Source organism: Arachis hypogaea, chromosome 12 (assembly GCF_003086295.3).
Source record: "Arachis hypogaea cultivar Tifrunner chromosome 12, arahy.Tifrunner.gnm2.J5K5, whole genome shotgun sequence".
In the NCBI taxonomy this organism is placed as follows: Eukaryota; Viridiplantae; Streptophyta; class Magnoliopsida; order Fabales; family Fabaceae; genus Arachis; species Arachis hypogaea.
The window spans coordinates 1,962,779-1,978,407 of NC_092047.1; the positions used below are offsets into that span (position 1 = coordinate 1,962,779).

At 25.3% G+C, this 15,629-nt stretch overlaps 1 protein-coding gene across 1 annotated transcript; it reads left to right on the top strand.

Annotated features, from left to right (window-relative positions):
- Positions 1-849: 849 nt before the first annotated feature.
- On the top strand, positions 850-5,212 carry LOC112729054 (epi-neemfruitin B 7-O-acetyltransferse L7AT-like). Its single transcript, XM_025779430.1, has 3 exons — positions 850-951; positions 1,112-1,268; positions 3,924-5,212. The coding sequence occupies exons 1-3, from the start codon at positions 850-852 to the stop codon at positions 5,210-5,212; spliced, it is 1,548 nt and encodes a 515-aa protein (XP_025635215.1).
- Positions 5,213-15,629: the final 10,417 nt, after the last annotated feature.

A 15,629-nucleotide genomic window follows, 5' to 3' on the forward strand; every position in this document is an offset into this window, starting at 1 on the left:
TTCATTAATTATTTTAAGAAAAAAATAATTAATTATTTTATTTCTTATTGAAAAACTAATTTCGAACTATCTAATTAATTTTTTATTAAATGGTTATAAAAAGTAAACTTTTTTAGAGAAATGACTGAAATTAATGTTCAAGAAAAATTATTATAGATTTTAGTTTTCAATATCCACAAAAATTTGTTTATCTATTGTAATTTTCAAAAAATGCTTAAAAAGTTTTATAATTTTATTAAATATAAGTGGAAATTGATTTATCAACTTTTTATTTTTTAATTTTTGACTAAGAGTGAGGACCATGGTTATCTAGACTTTATAATTAGGAACCAAATAAACTAACTTAAACTTAACAATAATAGTTAAAACTCGCCTTCCTTCCGGATGAATGAATTTAATTTAGTAGGTATGAAACTTAAAAATTCTTTTCCCATGCCTAACATAGATTGCTAACTCCGCAACATCATATTAGTTCACAGAAAGGATTAATGGTGTTTCACATAAACTTATAAATGTGATTTACCAATGAACATATAGCTTAACTTACAAGCTAAGGAATTGTACCTACACAACTAATTAATTATTTTAAGTTCAAATTCTAGCTGCTGACATGTTAAAATTATAAAGAAAGCATTTTACTAGTAAGTTATGGTAATATTAGGGGTTAAGTATGATTTCAGTTTTAATATAGAGTAAAAATTTTATTTTACTTTTTGGTTTTTTTTTTGTTACAAAATTATCTCAAAAGTTTAACTTAATTTTAAAATTATTTTTTATCAAATTTTTTATTTTTATTATTAAATTACCCCTAATTAAAAAATATATAAAAAATAAAAAGAAAACGAAAAAATGAGAAAGGAAGGTCGTGCTTTGGGAGGGGGTGTTGTTTGGGGAAGAGGGGAAAGGAGGAAGAGGAAAGGAAAGGTGGAGAATCTCCACACTGCTGCCACTGTTTCTATTCGCCACCGCTGCTTTCTCATCGCTGCTCCTTTCTTTCTTAGCACACACTCACACTAACGACAAGAGAGGAGAGAGCAGAGAGAGAGAGAAAGAGAAAAGAGAAACGGATCGGTTCTCATTGCCACATCCCTGCTCTCGTTGTGATTTGCAGCCCGCCATCATTGCATCGCCGTTCTCATTGCAATTCGCGATGTCACCACCACTGCCGCAGTACTTTTCACGCGATCCACCACCACCACCGCAACTCTTCTCCCCTCATGATTCGCAGTTAACCGCCGCAGTCCCTCCTTCCCCACCACCGCCTCGAGGTCCTTGCAGTACTGTTTCAATTTTTATTCATTTTTTCTTTAATTTTTCAAATTTAAAGGAAGGTGTTTTGTTTCTATCTGTTTATTCCATTGTTGTTGTTGTTGATGATGCTTTTGGTTGCTTTTATTTATTCCTTTTATTCTATTGTTGTTGTTGATACTTCTGGTTACTTTTGCTTCTATCTGCTTCTGTTTTTACTTCTGCTTCTGGTTCTATTTTTGTTTCTGCTTCTGGTTCTATTTTTGTTGTTGTTCTGATTCCATTATCCATTGTTATTGTTGTTGTTGTTGTTGTTGTTTTTTTTTTTTTTTTTTTTTTAGTTGTTATTTTTTTTATTGTTGTTATTCTGCTTCTGCTTTCTGCTTCTACCTGCTTCTGTTTCTACGTTTGGTTGTGTCTCTGCGCTTCTGCTTTTGGTTGATTTTGGGGAAGAAAAGGGGAGGAGTATTTTTGTCTGAAGAACGATTTTAAAACTAAGTTAAACCTTCGTGACCATTTTGTAGCAAAAAAAAAATGATGGAAACGAAATAAATTTTTGGCCTCTATATTAAGGATCAAAATCGTACTTAACCCTAATATTAGAAACACAATAACCTAAAATGATCTTATTAATTTAATATTTATAATTTTATATATATAATTAAGAGAAAATACAAAAGGGGGCAAGTAGTCCTCCCTGGCATTTTCAGCAACCATATATTCATAGAAAATATTTGTTTAAAAAATAAAAAATATTATGTAATTTAAATATTTTATATGTAATTTTTTTAATATATAATAAATTAAATTTCAATTATTTTATTTATTAATATTTTTATTTAACTAATTTAATATTATATACTCAAATCAATATTTTTTAAATTAGTTTTTATATACTCATTTTTATAATATTTTTAAAAAAGTTGTTTATTTTTTTATAATATTAAAATATTAACATATTTAATATTCATATTATAATATAAAAATTAATAATGACTTATATTTTATATTTTAATAATTATATTATGCACTTTAAATATTTTTTTTATAAAATATATTATTTTTTATAATTTTATATGTTCATAAACCCTTTTTTTAAATCCAATAACTTCAGATCATGTGTCAATTACTTTTATATAGCAAAAGATATAATACAAAAAAAATAAATAAAAGATTTATATATGGTAGCGTTTGTTTTGAGGTATTGAGATCGAGAGTGAGAGATTGAGACTCAATATCATGTTTGTTGGTTCAGAAACTGATACTAAAATTTCTGTCTCTATTTCTAAAATTTCAGTATTTCAGTACCTCTAAAAAGTGGGGACATAGAGAACTAAAATTTTTAGAGATAGAGACTGAAACTTTAATAACATTTTATACTTAAAATACCCTCATTTCAATTAATTAATTCCAATTTTATTCTTTGTGAAAATTAAATTAGAGTTTCATTCTTGTTTCAATTTTTGTCTCCCACTTTACACCAAACAGAGTACTGAGATTTATTTCAATCTCTGTCTCTTAGTCTCTGTCTTTCAGTCTCAGTCTTTCCGTCTCTGTCTCTCCACCAAACATTAAGTTCAACACTTTTATATTAAAATTTTTGGATCCACATACTCTTGTATATAATATTCATAATTACATATTTATTATATAAGTTTGAACGTATAATTTAGTATTGATTTTTTTATTATCTTCTAATATTTTTAAATAAGTTAATACTCTATCTAACCTAAATATATTATCTATCTAGCAAAATTCTTGGTTTTAATAAGAGAACACGTATACTAATTAGTTCTTATAGTGTCAATATAAAAAACTTAATAAAAGAGAGATGACATATATGTTCTAATGTATATTATGCTGTGTTTGTTTGATGAGACACATACATTAATATATAGACACGGTGGTACATGTTCATCGTTTATTTGCTGAGATACGGATTTTTCAAGGACACGGTGACACAAACATACATAAAATATATGTATTTGATGTTTTTCAAAAAAGATGAGACACGGATATACATTGATGAGACACAAATATTTACTCTTTTATCCTTAGTAATTTACTCTTGTCCTTATTCCATTGGTGATAATATAAGGGTAAAATTGATATTTAGTTTATACTGTGTGTTTTGTCTAGTATCACCAAACACAATAAAAAAATTTGTGTATCTTTGTGTATATATCTCTTTGTGTATTTGTGTCTGTGTCCATGTATTTAAAAAATAATAAACAAAGACAATCTTATTAGTTACGAAAATATTTGATAGCAAAAAAAAATTAATAAAAAACAGTCATAATTTGCCTTATTTAGCGTTCATTAATTGTTGCAAGTTGCGACAATTAATGAATCTTAAATAAGATAAATTTTGACCCTTTTTTTTTGTCTTGGCATTTCCGATTAATTAATATATGATGACCGGATCATAAATTCCACTAGAAAGTAAAGAGTTCTAATACTATATATATAGAGACATATCAACCAGATTAAAATGTACAACTACAAATCAATCTCTTCATAAACTATATAGAGCTCATTATTTTAGCTAAAAATGGAAAAAATTCAAGTTGAAATCATTTCTAGAGAAAACATTAGACCTTCTTCTCCCACACTCTCTCACCTAAGAACCTTTAAACACACCCTTTTAGATCAACTTATTCCCTTTCCTCATGCAGCAGCCACCCTATTCTACACCTCACAAAATCTATGTGAATTCCCAAAGAGATTAGAGTTGCTTAAACAATCATTATCTGAAACACTAACACAATTCTACCCTCTTGCTGGAAGGATCAAAGATGATTTGTCCATTGATTGCAATGATGAAGGTGCTAACTTTGTAGTAGCCAAAGTGAATTGTCCTATTACAAAGTTTCTAGAGAAGCCTGATTTGAAATCATTGAATGAGCTTCTTGCAACTACTCCATACTCTGAAGAACCAATGATAGGAGCTCATGTGACTAACATTCAAGTCAATGTCTTTGATTGTGGTGGAATTGCAATTGGATTTTGCGTTTCTCATAGGATCTTTGATGCTAATTCATTGAACACCTTCACTAAGGTGTGGATAGAAAGAGCCACCAGCTGCAACCGAAATTCAAAACCTTTGACAGAACCCAACTTTGCTATAAGTTCTCTGTTCCCAACAAGTACTTTACATTTCAGAGACTTCTCAAAGAAAATCTGGGGTTCCTTTTTGAAGGAAGAAAAATGGGTCACAAGAAGGATTGTGTTCAAAAATTCAACTATTGCCACCCTCAAGGCTCAAATAATGGCAAAATCTTCATCTGATTCATTGAAGAATCATCTTAACACTCCTACACGTGTTCAGATAGTTTATGCATTGTTGTGGAAGTGTTTCATGGCTGCATCAAAGGCTCAATTTGGAACTCAAAGGCCTTCTATGGTGATTAACACGGTGAATCTTCGTCGAAGAATGGAAAAATCTCTACGTCCTGAGAATGCTATAGGAAATTTTGTGTGGTTGACAACTTTAGAACACATGAGTAGTGAGCATGAGTTGAGTTTGGATGAGTTGGTGAGTAAATTAAAGAAGTCAAATGAAGAAATTGATAAGGATTTTGTTGCAAGATTGCAAAGTGAAGAAGAAGGGAGTTCAATAATGGAAAATGCTCTTAGGAGAATTAGTGGTGAAACATGGTCTAATAATAATGAGGGTGATGATGAGGCATTAGAAACCTTATGGTTTAATAGTTGGTGTAATTTTGAAGGTTATGATGCTGATTTTGGATGGGGAAAACCTATGTGGCTGAGTAGTGTTGGTGTAAAAGATAATTCAATGTTAGCCAATAAGATAATTTTGGTTGATACTAAGTTCAAAGATGGTATAGAAGCTTGGACTACCTTGGATGAGGAGAAAATGAAGCATTTGGTTTCAAGCACTGAATTACTCACTTATGCAACTGTTGATCCAAGTCCTTTAGCAGTGGCTAGCTCAAAATTATAGGCTTGAATTGATTCATTCTCTTCTTTAATTATCATTAGCCACTAAATAAATTGTGGAACCTATATATATATATATGGTAGGACTACCACATCTTATTCATAATAATGGAAGAGAATGAATTGACTAAGTAATATAAAAAAAAAGCACGTATGTACTAAAGAGAAATTATTATAGTGTGTTTTATGTTTTAGTCAAAACTTCTTGTAATTCTCACAATAAAGTGGGGTAATGGTTATTAAGCTCCGTATATTATAAATGAGAAAGTACTGGGAGACAATGATATTACTGTACAATGTGTAAAATGAGAATAAAAAAGAGATTAAAATAATATGATAATGGGTTATGCTAGGTAATCAATGATCTTTTTGAACAATATGAACAATCATCAATCAAATAAAAATACATTACACTTCTAAATTACCCACCTAAATCTTAATATTAGAATCACCATCGGCACACCTAAAAAAAATGAACATCCGATATATCCATTGTTCACATTGTTTAATATTTTCATTGTTTACCTATACTTTTTCTATGATAATTAATTTAATTAATTTTTACTAATTATTCATTTTGAATTCAAATATTAGGATTAGTTTTTCTTTTTCAACATTAACCCTAATTCTAATTTTCTTTCAGCACCGTTCTTCTTCTTCTTTTCTCTCAGTGCCGGCGTTCCTTGGTAGTGTTTTAAGTAGTGTTTTGGTTGGTTTTTAAGTTCTTAGTACTTTGAATGTTTTGAGATTTTGAATTTTTTTCCCCTTAAATTGATGTTAAAGAAAGAGTAAATATAAGAAGTGTGTGTTAATGCAATTAAGAAAAGAGGTTAATAACATGTCCTATAGATATTAGTTAAAAGAGCTTGTAATTTCCATGGAATGAAATATAATGTGTAAATTGATATGTACATGTTTCATGCAAATGAACTTATTATATTCAACTACAAAATTACACTATTATTATCACTACCATTTACACTACCTTACCACTACGTAAGTACGAAAAAGATAGGTGTCCAAGTTTTTTCAATCAAGTTTAATTTTAATTAAGTGATTAATAATATAGAAGTTTACTCTCTAATAACCAGTTTAATTAAAACTTGACAACATACATATGATTTGTACATGTATACGTAGAAGGATTCGGCTACATGAGGCTGAGTTGGACTATTCTCATGTTTGTATTATAACTCTTCAAACAAATTAAAGTTGTATATTCTTTTAGAGAGTGAGATATCCAATACAAGTAGAAGCCTATTGTCTTTAGGGTTGTCATCCTTCATATTTCATAGTAATAGTGATTATTAAAAAGAAATTATCAGAGTCCCTTACTAATAGCATATATAGAAGTTGCCTCAGTCACCAAGAGAAATAAATTCTAGAAAACCATACTGTTACCTTGCTGACACAAAAGTTGAAATAGTTGAAATTTTGTTGCTTCTTTCCTAGAGTTAAAATCACAAAATTGTGAGTATTTTAGAGGAAGAAAAATGCTCTGGAGTCCTACTCTTAATCAATAACGAAATCTGTATTAAACTACTCTTCTATCTTAGCCTATGACAATAATAAAGAAGTTTTGTGATCCACAAATTCACAGAATACATAAATTCAATTACAATTTTATCATGGTATCAGAACCTTGGTATCCTCCTTGAAGAGCATACATAAGCTATCATCTTTCCGATGAGAAATCACCCCATTGAAAGATAGAAGAGTAGTTTAATACTGTGCTTGATAACCAGCCACTTGTAACAGTTCAAATACTGAGTAATAACTAATATAAGGATTTTGCTATCGTGTGTCCAAAGACATAGATTAAATATACTATACAAAAAATAATTTAATGTTATTTATTGTAAAAATATTTTTTTTTTTGTACGTTTTCAATGCATAAAATTAAAATAATAAATAACATGAAAACATTTTCTTATAACCGACATGGATATGAAACAAACGCAGTGTAAGCTAATAAATTAGGAGTAATAGAAGGTTCATTTTAATCTGGTTAAAAGAGAGGATAATGAAGTAACTGACCTGCTTGCAAAGTGAGAAACTACAGATGATGCTGAATTTGTAGAATGGTTGGATCTTTAGCAGGAGTTGCATGATATCCTTCAACAAGACCGTGTAGTGCTTCTTTGATTTTTCTTTTGTTTTTTTGCGCCTTGTGGTGTGTTCTAATTTGATTTTTAGACAAAAAAAAAAAGTTAGGAGCACCACACAATCAAAAAGAGAATACATCGAATGAATAATGAAGCTGAATTATCAGAGCATCTCTTCATCAACAGGGGAAGTTGGATGAATTTTTGTGGTATCGTCCTTACACTATGAATCACTAGATATTAATAAACATACACTAGTATATTCATTAATCTACCTTTTATATATTAAATATAAATAATAATAAAAGGGCATATGAAAATAGTAAAATAGTAAAGGTTTTATACATTTGGTAAGGAATTTTAGATTTAAAATCTTAAAAATGATAAATTTATTTTTACGATAAGTTTGACTAAATTATTACATAATGATTTTAATTAAGAAAAGTATAGATAGACAATGAAAATATTAAACAATGTGAATAATAGATATATCAAAAGTTTAATTCACTAGGTGTGCGGATGCTTATTCTAATATTAAGATTTATGTGAGTAATTTAGAGTGTAGTATATTTTATTTGAATTTGGCCAATTTTAGAGCCTGTTGTTCATGTTGTTTAAGAAAGTCATTAGTTACTTAACATAACTCAATTAACTTTTTATGAAAATAATTGTATATAAATTTTACTTTAATAAAAAATATTACTAAAATAATAATAATAATAATAATAATAATAATAATATTATTATTATTATTATTATTATTATTATTATTTTGGAACCAAAATAAGCTCAACACACTAATGTGGAGCAAACGAACTAAACAACAAGTACTACATAAAAATACATAAAATCCTTGTAACTTCCGGCAATGCCTTCAACCACCAAAAAGATCACTCTCGATCCATTCTTTGTAGCTCAGAATCGTTTTCCTTATTACGAACTCAACACCTGTTTTCTGATTATTGAAAATCCTAGCATTACGTTTCACCCAAATGTTTTAAATAACTGCAAAGAACCCCGTCAACCACTTCTTCTGATCTTGTTTCGGCTTATGCTTACCAATCCACCTCTCAAACAGTTCCTTATGGTTCTAAGAATAGACCAAACTTCACCAAAAGACCTCAATCAACTACACCACACCTGCCATGTTAATTCACATAGAAGAAATAAATACTCCACCGACTCTATCTCCTCCGTGTTGCCCATGGTAATTTCTGCCACGTTTTTGTTTTATGGTTGCACCTAAATTATTTAGATTAAATAAGTAAATTATTTCAATAAATATTATTTATCAAATAATTTTTTAATTTTTTTATTAGATAAATTAGTGTTCACATAAATTTGTTTATCACTAATTTGAGCAAATGCTTAATAATTTTTATAACTTTATTAAATAATAGTATAAATTAATTTGTCTAATTTTTTTATTTTTGACTAAGAGTGAGGACCATAGTTTATCTAGACTTTATAATTGGGGACCAAATAACTTACCTTAAACTTAATAATAGTTAAAACTCGTCGTTCTTCCCAATGAATGAGTTTAATTTAGTATAAGTATAAAAGTTAAAAATTATTTTCCCATGCCTAACATGCATTGCTAACTCCGCGACACCATATTAATTAGTTTACAGAAAGCAGTTAATGGTGTTTCACATAAACTTATAAACGTGATTTACCAATGAACATATAGCTTAGCTTACAAGGATTTGTACCTACACAACTAATTAATTATTTTAGGTTCAAATTATTATTGTTTTATTCACTAATATTTGCACTTAACTGATTTAATATTATACATTTAAATTTTTATAATCTTCTAAATTAGTTTCTATATACTTATTTCTAAAGCCATTTTTTAAAAATTCATTTATTTTATAATAATATTAAAATATTAATATATTTAACATTTATATTGTTATATAAGAGATTAATAATGATTTATGTTATGATAATCACATTGCGTATTTTAAATATATTTTTCTTATAAAAAATACTTTTTTTTCTAATTTTATATGTTCATAAACCTTTTTTTCTTTTAAGAATCCAATGAGTTCATATCATGAGTCAAAATGCTTTTATATAGCGAAAAATATAATACACAAAGAGATAAATAAAAAGTTTATGTAAAGTTTGGTCCTTTATATTAAAATTTCTAAATCTGTTGTTGCATATAATATTCATAATTAAACACTTATTATATCTAATATAATCATACTACTATTGGTTTAAAGAGTACTTATGTTTTTACCAATATGATAACTTTGGTTGATACCAAATTCAAAGATGGTATAGAGGCTTGGGTTAACCTTGGATGAGATGAATATGAAGCATTTAATTTGGAGTTATTCACTGAATTGCTCAATTATGCTACTCTTGATCCAAGTCCTTTGGCAATGTCTAACTCAAAGTTATATAGACTTGAATCGATTTATTTTTTCTATTATCATTAGCCATTAAATAAAATGTGGAACCTATATTGTAAGAATTTAAAAAAAAAAAAAACACCTATGTACTTTATCTCAGCTCGTGCACTTAAGAGAAATTATTTTATAATGTGTTTTATGTATTAGTCAAAACATCTTGTAATTTTCATAAAAGTAAAGTATATTTTTTGTCCTAAAATTTTACAAAAGTTTTAAAAATATCCCTAAGTTTTATTTTGTTTCAATTTTGTCCCGAAAGTTTTCGATTTGCATCAAATATACCCCTGACGGCTAATTTTTCAAAAAATTTAAGACCAATTCAACAACAATTTCATAAGAACAACCCTCAATATAAGCAAATCAAGCATAATTTTCATGTATTATTGTTAGATTGGTCTTAAATTTTTTTGAAAATTTAGCCGTCGAGAGAATATTTGATGCAAATCGAAAACTTTTGAGACAAAATTAAAACAAAATAAAACTTAGGGATATTTTTAAAATTTTTATTAAACTTTAAAAACAAAAATTATATTTTACCCTTTTCATAATTAGGTGGGGCATATTATTAAGCTCCATTTATTGTATAGTAAAGAAAAATGAATCCATTTGATGTTTAACATTTAAGTGTTTTGGGTGTTATGTCCAGTACTTCTTATTTGTCAGGAATTAAAAGAGCCGAAGGTTTTAATTAAGTTGGGTGGTGGGACAGTAGTAGGTTTTTTAGAAGAATATGAACACTTTTATCGGATAGAAATGTTTGTTCAGTTTATTGTTGGTTTAGTTTTTCTTCATACTTAGGATATGTTGAGATTTTGATTTTTCTTTTAAAAGAAAAAAATTGATGCTAAAGAAAAAGTGAATATCTATATAAGTCTTGTTTCTCTGTCTAAAAATTTTAATATATATCATTATTTTTATGTGTTCATGTAATTAAGAAAAGAGAGGTTAATAAATAATAATGTGTTTTATATTTTGATCCATAAACACTTGCATAAATACATGACATAATACGATACAAAACACACAGACACGTGAAATTTAAATTTCTTATAAAACACGATACTGCATATATATAAAATATAAAATATTTTAGCTTACTCTAAATAGTGGTTTTGAATAAATTTTTTTTATAGATATAATTAAAATTGATGATTTTTTAGTCTACTCTAAGTGTTTTCTGTTTCACTTTAGAACAATAATATTGAAGTGTTGATAAATAGTAAATACATCTTAAAAATCTAACTCAATATGAAATACATGAAGTAGATAATCTGATTTATATTTAAGTGTTACGTTTTTTGTATGTATATAGTCTCATGCATGTGGGGAAGTTGAAGAGAACTAAGAAAGCTATGGTATGAATAAATAATGTCATTTTAAAAAGCAGGTGGGAGGCTAAGTACAAAAAAGGATAGATGTCCAAATTTTTTCCAATCAAGTTTTGATATTTAGCGATCAATAATATAGAATTTAATCTCGTTGGTGCATCTCCTTCCACCATGATAAAAAAAAAAAAAGAAAATAGCATTTTCTTCGTCATGACAGTATTTCGTTGCTGCATTTTTTTTTGCTATGGCAAAGAAGAAGAAGCATCTCTTCTGCCATGACAAATAAGAAAATTAAAAATTTTGTTAAAATTTTCTGTTATCATCGAATTTTTGATGGGTATATCAGCATTTTTTGTTTATTGTGACGTCACTTTTTTATATAGTTAAGTAATTTTGTCAAATTTTAAATTTTTTAAAGATTATTTTATACTATTTTATCAGAATCAAAATCTTTTAAATATTAATTTAGTATTTATTTTTTTAGAGGAATATAATTTATATTTGTATATATTCAATTATAAGTGAGATACAATTATGAAATGACATGTGTGAGTTTTATATTTTATTTAATAATAAATAACTATATGTGTGCTTATTTTAATGTATGAGAAAAAAATACAACTACAATTTTATTTATTAATTTATGACAAATTTAGGAGTGAGAATATTTTCTCCACTTCCAATTTTTTGGAATAAATATTTTTATGTAAAAGTCACGTGTAGCCGCAACTCTCAATTTTTATCATCAATAAATGAAAATTTAATCAATTATAATATCTATAAAAATTATTTAACCAATCAATTATTTTTTTAGAAAAAAATTCAAAGTTTATCCGACTCTTTTAAAAGAATTGGATAAAATTTGATTTTTTTTTTCTAAAAAAATAATTGATTGGTTAAATAATTTTTAACACATGTTAGTCTAATAAGAAGTGATGATAATAGCTTCATGGTAACCTGCCATTTGCCATATGGTTAGGGAAAATGCTGTTTTATGCAAAGCCAAACCTTATTTGTCAACTAAACCAAAATCAATCTAAACCATACATTGTATTTTGATAAAGAGAGAAGTGTGTGAAAAATAATAGAATAATTATTCAAATCAGTAAGAATTTAAAATTAAATATTTTAATCTTTTAAATTTTAAAATATACAAAATAATTTTTAATATTTATTTTTATTAAATGATATAGTCTCTTTCGTTTGTTAGTTACTAACAATAATTTTTGACGTGAAACATTAACTTGTGCACATGTGTGATATGGACAAAGCATATAAAATAATTTTTAAAAAATTTAAAAAATCTCAAAATATTTTCTAAAAAATTTAAAAACTTTAAAATAATTTTTTTTGAATTATTTATATATAATTACTTCTAAATTAATAAATTTTAATTTTTAATATTTTTGGTGTATTTATCTCAAATTTAATTATTTATAAACAAATTTTATATATATTTTAAAACAAATAAATTATAAATTAATTTTAAAAGGCACTTTTTTCAAAAAATTAAAATTAAAATAAATGAATTTATATTTATTTTTAACTATGCAAGATATTAATTTAATTTAATTATTGGTATCATATATTCTATGATCATTCTTTAATGATAAAGAAGAGAATAAACTAGCGTTGTTTGAAAAGATAGGAGAACTCTCATTTAACATAAAAAAATTTATGTAAATAATTGAAAATATTTGTGCAAATACGTATAAAGACAACATTTTAAAACTTGTATACAATGCAAACCAAGTTATCTATGAAGTCAAATGTTTAGTCAACCACAAAATTGATGCAGATGTGATTTACAAAAATATAAAGCTCTTAATACTTTGCAATATTTAAAAAAAAGTCTTAGCAAATTCAAATGTTTTGTTCATAATTTTTTTTAAAAAATTTTAAAATTCAATTGTAATGTTGCATAAAATTAAATAAGTTTATAGTTAAAATTTGTTATGCTATTACAAGCAATTAGCAATTGTCCCAAGAAAATATAGATTTTTTTTTTTTCACTTTGAAATATTTTTCTAAATTTATTAACTATTAATATCTCAAAAATTTAGGTTATATAAATAATGACCTTCATAATTCAATAACGTCTTATCTTTTAAGTGTTATTATTATAATTTTTATATCATTTATTTTTATATAGATATCATATGTTAATGATTAAATAATATTAATTTTATGATATTTTAGTGTTAATAAATAAAATTATGTTTTAGTATATATTTTAATATTTTTTGTATTTTTTATTTATTATATATTTTAATAATATTTTATTTTTATAATTTATTTTTTTTAATTAAAAGTGAGGACCATAGTTTATCTAGACTTTATAACTAGGGACCGAATAATCTAACTTCCCTAAACTTAATAATAGTTAAAACTCGCCATTCTTCCCAATGAATGAGTTTAATTTAGAAGGTATGAAACTTAAAAATTTTTTCTCCCATGCCTAACATGCATTGCTAACTCCGCGACACCATATTAATTTATAGACGGGAAATGCTAGGTAAACAATAACTATCTTGAACAATATAAATAATTATTAATTATACTACATCTTAATTTAATGTTATTAATTAAATTTAAAATCAATTTATTTTTTTAATTTTATTAATTCATATTATTCAAAAATGTTGTTGATTACCTATACTTTTTCTTCACAGAAAGGAGTTAATGTTGTTTCACATAAATTAACATATAAATGTGATTTTCCAATGAACATATAGCTTAGCTTACAAGGGTTTGTACCTACACAACTAATTAATTATTTTAGGTTCAAATTCTAGATGCTGACATGTTAAAATTCGAAAGAAAGTATTTTACTTGTAAGCTATGGTAATGTTAGAAAAATAATAATATAAAATTATCTTGTTTAACTTAACATTTATAATTTTATACATATAATCAAGGATAAACATAAAGGTGATAAATAGTGTGGCATTATCCAATCTCCTTTTCAGCAATTATATCTTTATACAAGATATATGCTTAAAGAAATAAATTTTTTTACATAATTTTAGTTGTTTTATATGTGATTATTTTTTAGTATGTGATAAATTTATATAATTCTTAATTATTTTATTTATTAATATTTTTATTTAACCAATTTAAAATGATATAGTTAAGTCTTTAGAATTTTTCAAATTAGTTTCTAATGCTTATTTCTATAGTCATTTTTAAAAAAATTCATTTATTTTATAATAATATTAAAATATTAATATATTTAAAATTCATATTATTATATAAGAGATTAATAATGATTTATGTTATTATAATCATATTATATATTTTAGATGTTCTTTTTTTATAAAAAATATTTTTTTCTAATTTTATATGTTCATAAACTTTTTTTTTTAAAAAATTCAATGGCTTCATATCATGCGTCAAATGCTTTTATATTGCAAGAAAAATATAACACAAAGAGGGATAAATAAAAAATTTATATGAAATTTGGCCTCTTTATATTAAAATTTTTAAATTCGTTCTTGCATATAATATTTATAATTATACATTTATTATATTTAATATAATTATTCTAATATAAAATATATATTAAAATATAAAATATACATTAAATATAAATTAAATAACATATATATTTATACACATATATATGACTTATTTTAGTGTATAAATAGTATTTTGTATCTAATATTACTCGTTTATTCTAGCAATCATTAGAAAATGCAAAATAAGGTAAGTTTAAATTACTTTATGTTTATTTTCTGTTGTCTCCTAATATTTTTGAGTAAATTAATAGTCTAATCTAATTCGAGTGAAATTTTCTTTATTTAATAAGAGAATGTATGTACTAATTAATCAAATTGAGTTCATTCATCTATTTAAATAAGTGTGACAAATTAATCTTTATAGCGTTCATATATAAAAAAGAGATACTCCGATAAAGATGGTTAAAACATCTTTTTTTAAAGATGTTTGTTATTAACTAAAATTTAATACATATAATTAATTAAACTATATTATTTTTGTCAAAATTAGATTATATAAATTGATTTAGTAAAAAAATTAGTAAATTAAATCTTGAACCGATTTAAATTAAATACAATAACCTTATTATAGAAAATGACTAAAATATTTTTATTATATATTTTTTTAATTTTAAAAACTCTAAATTCTAACTCTATAACCACAAAAAAAAAAAATTAGAACTTAGGGTTCTTAATATATATATATATATATTTTAATTATTTTTTTATAAAAAAAATTAATTTAGATCCGTTCAAGATATAGTTTATTAATTTTTTGGCCAAATCAGTTTATCTGATCTAATTTTGATAAAAATAACATAATTTAATCAATTATATGCATTGAATTTTAATTACTTAAAAATATCTTTAAAAAATACGTTTTAAGCGTCTTTATCTAAGTGGCTCCCTATAAAAAAAAAAAGGATCCCGCTAGGGAGATAATGGATTATTTGTACAATGTGTATAATGGGTTATTGAGTTATAAAAATGAACATTCCCATACTATCTAGAATAACCATCCGAGTACTAGTGATAATAAACATCTTCCTAAAAACTTAAATTGATTTT

Excerpts from the sequence above, each read along its gene's own strand:
- LOC112729054 (XM_025779430.1), top strand. The coding sequence starts at position 850 with ATGAGAAAGGAAGGTCGTGCTTTGGGAGGGGGTGTTGTTTGGGGAAGA. Across the intron at positions 952-1,111 it reads ATCTCCACACTGCTGCCACT|CCCGCCATCATTGCATCGCC; the intron begins GTTTCTATTCGC and ends TGTGATTTGCAG. Across the intron at positions 1,269-3,923 it reads TTCCCCACCACCGCCTCGAG|CAGCCACCCTATTCTACACC; the intron begins GTCCTTGCAGTA and ends TTCCTCATGCAG.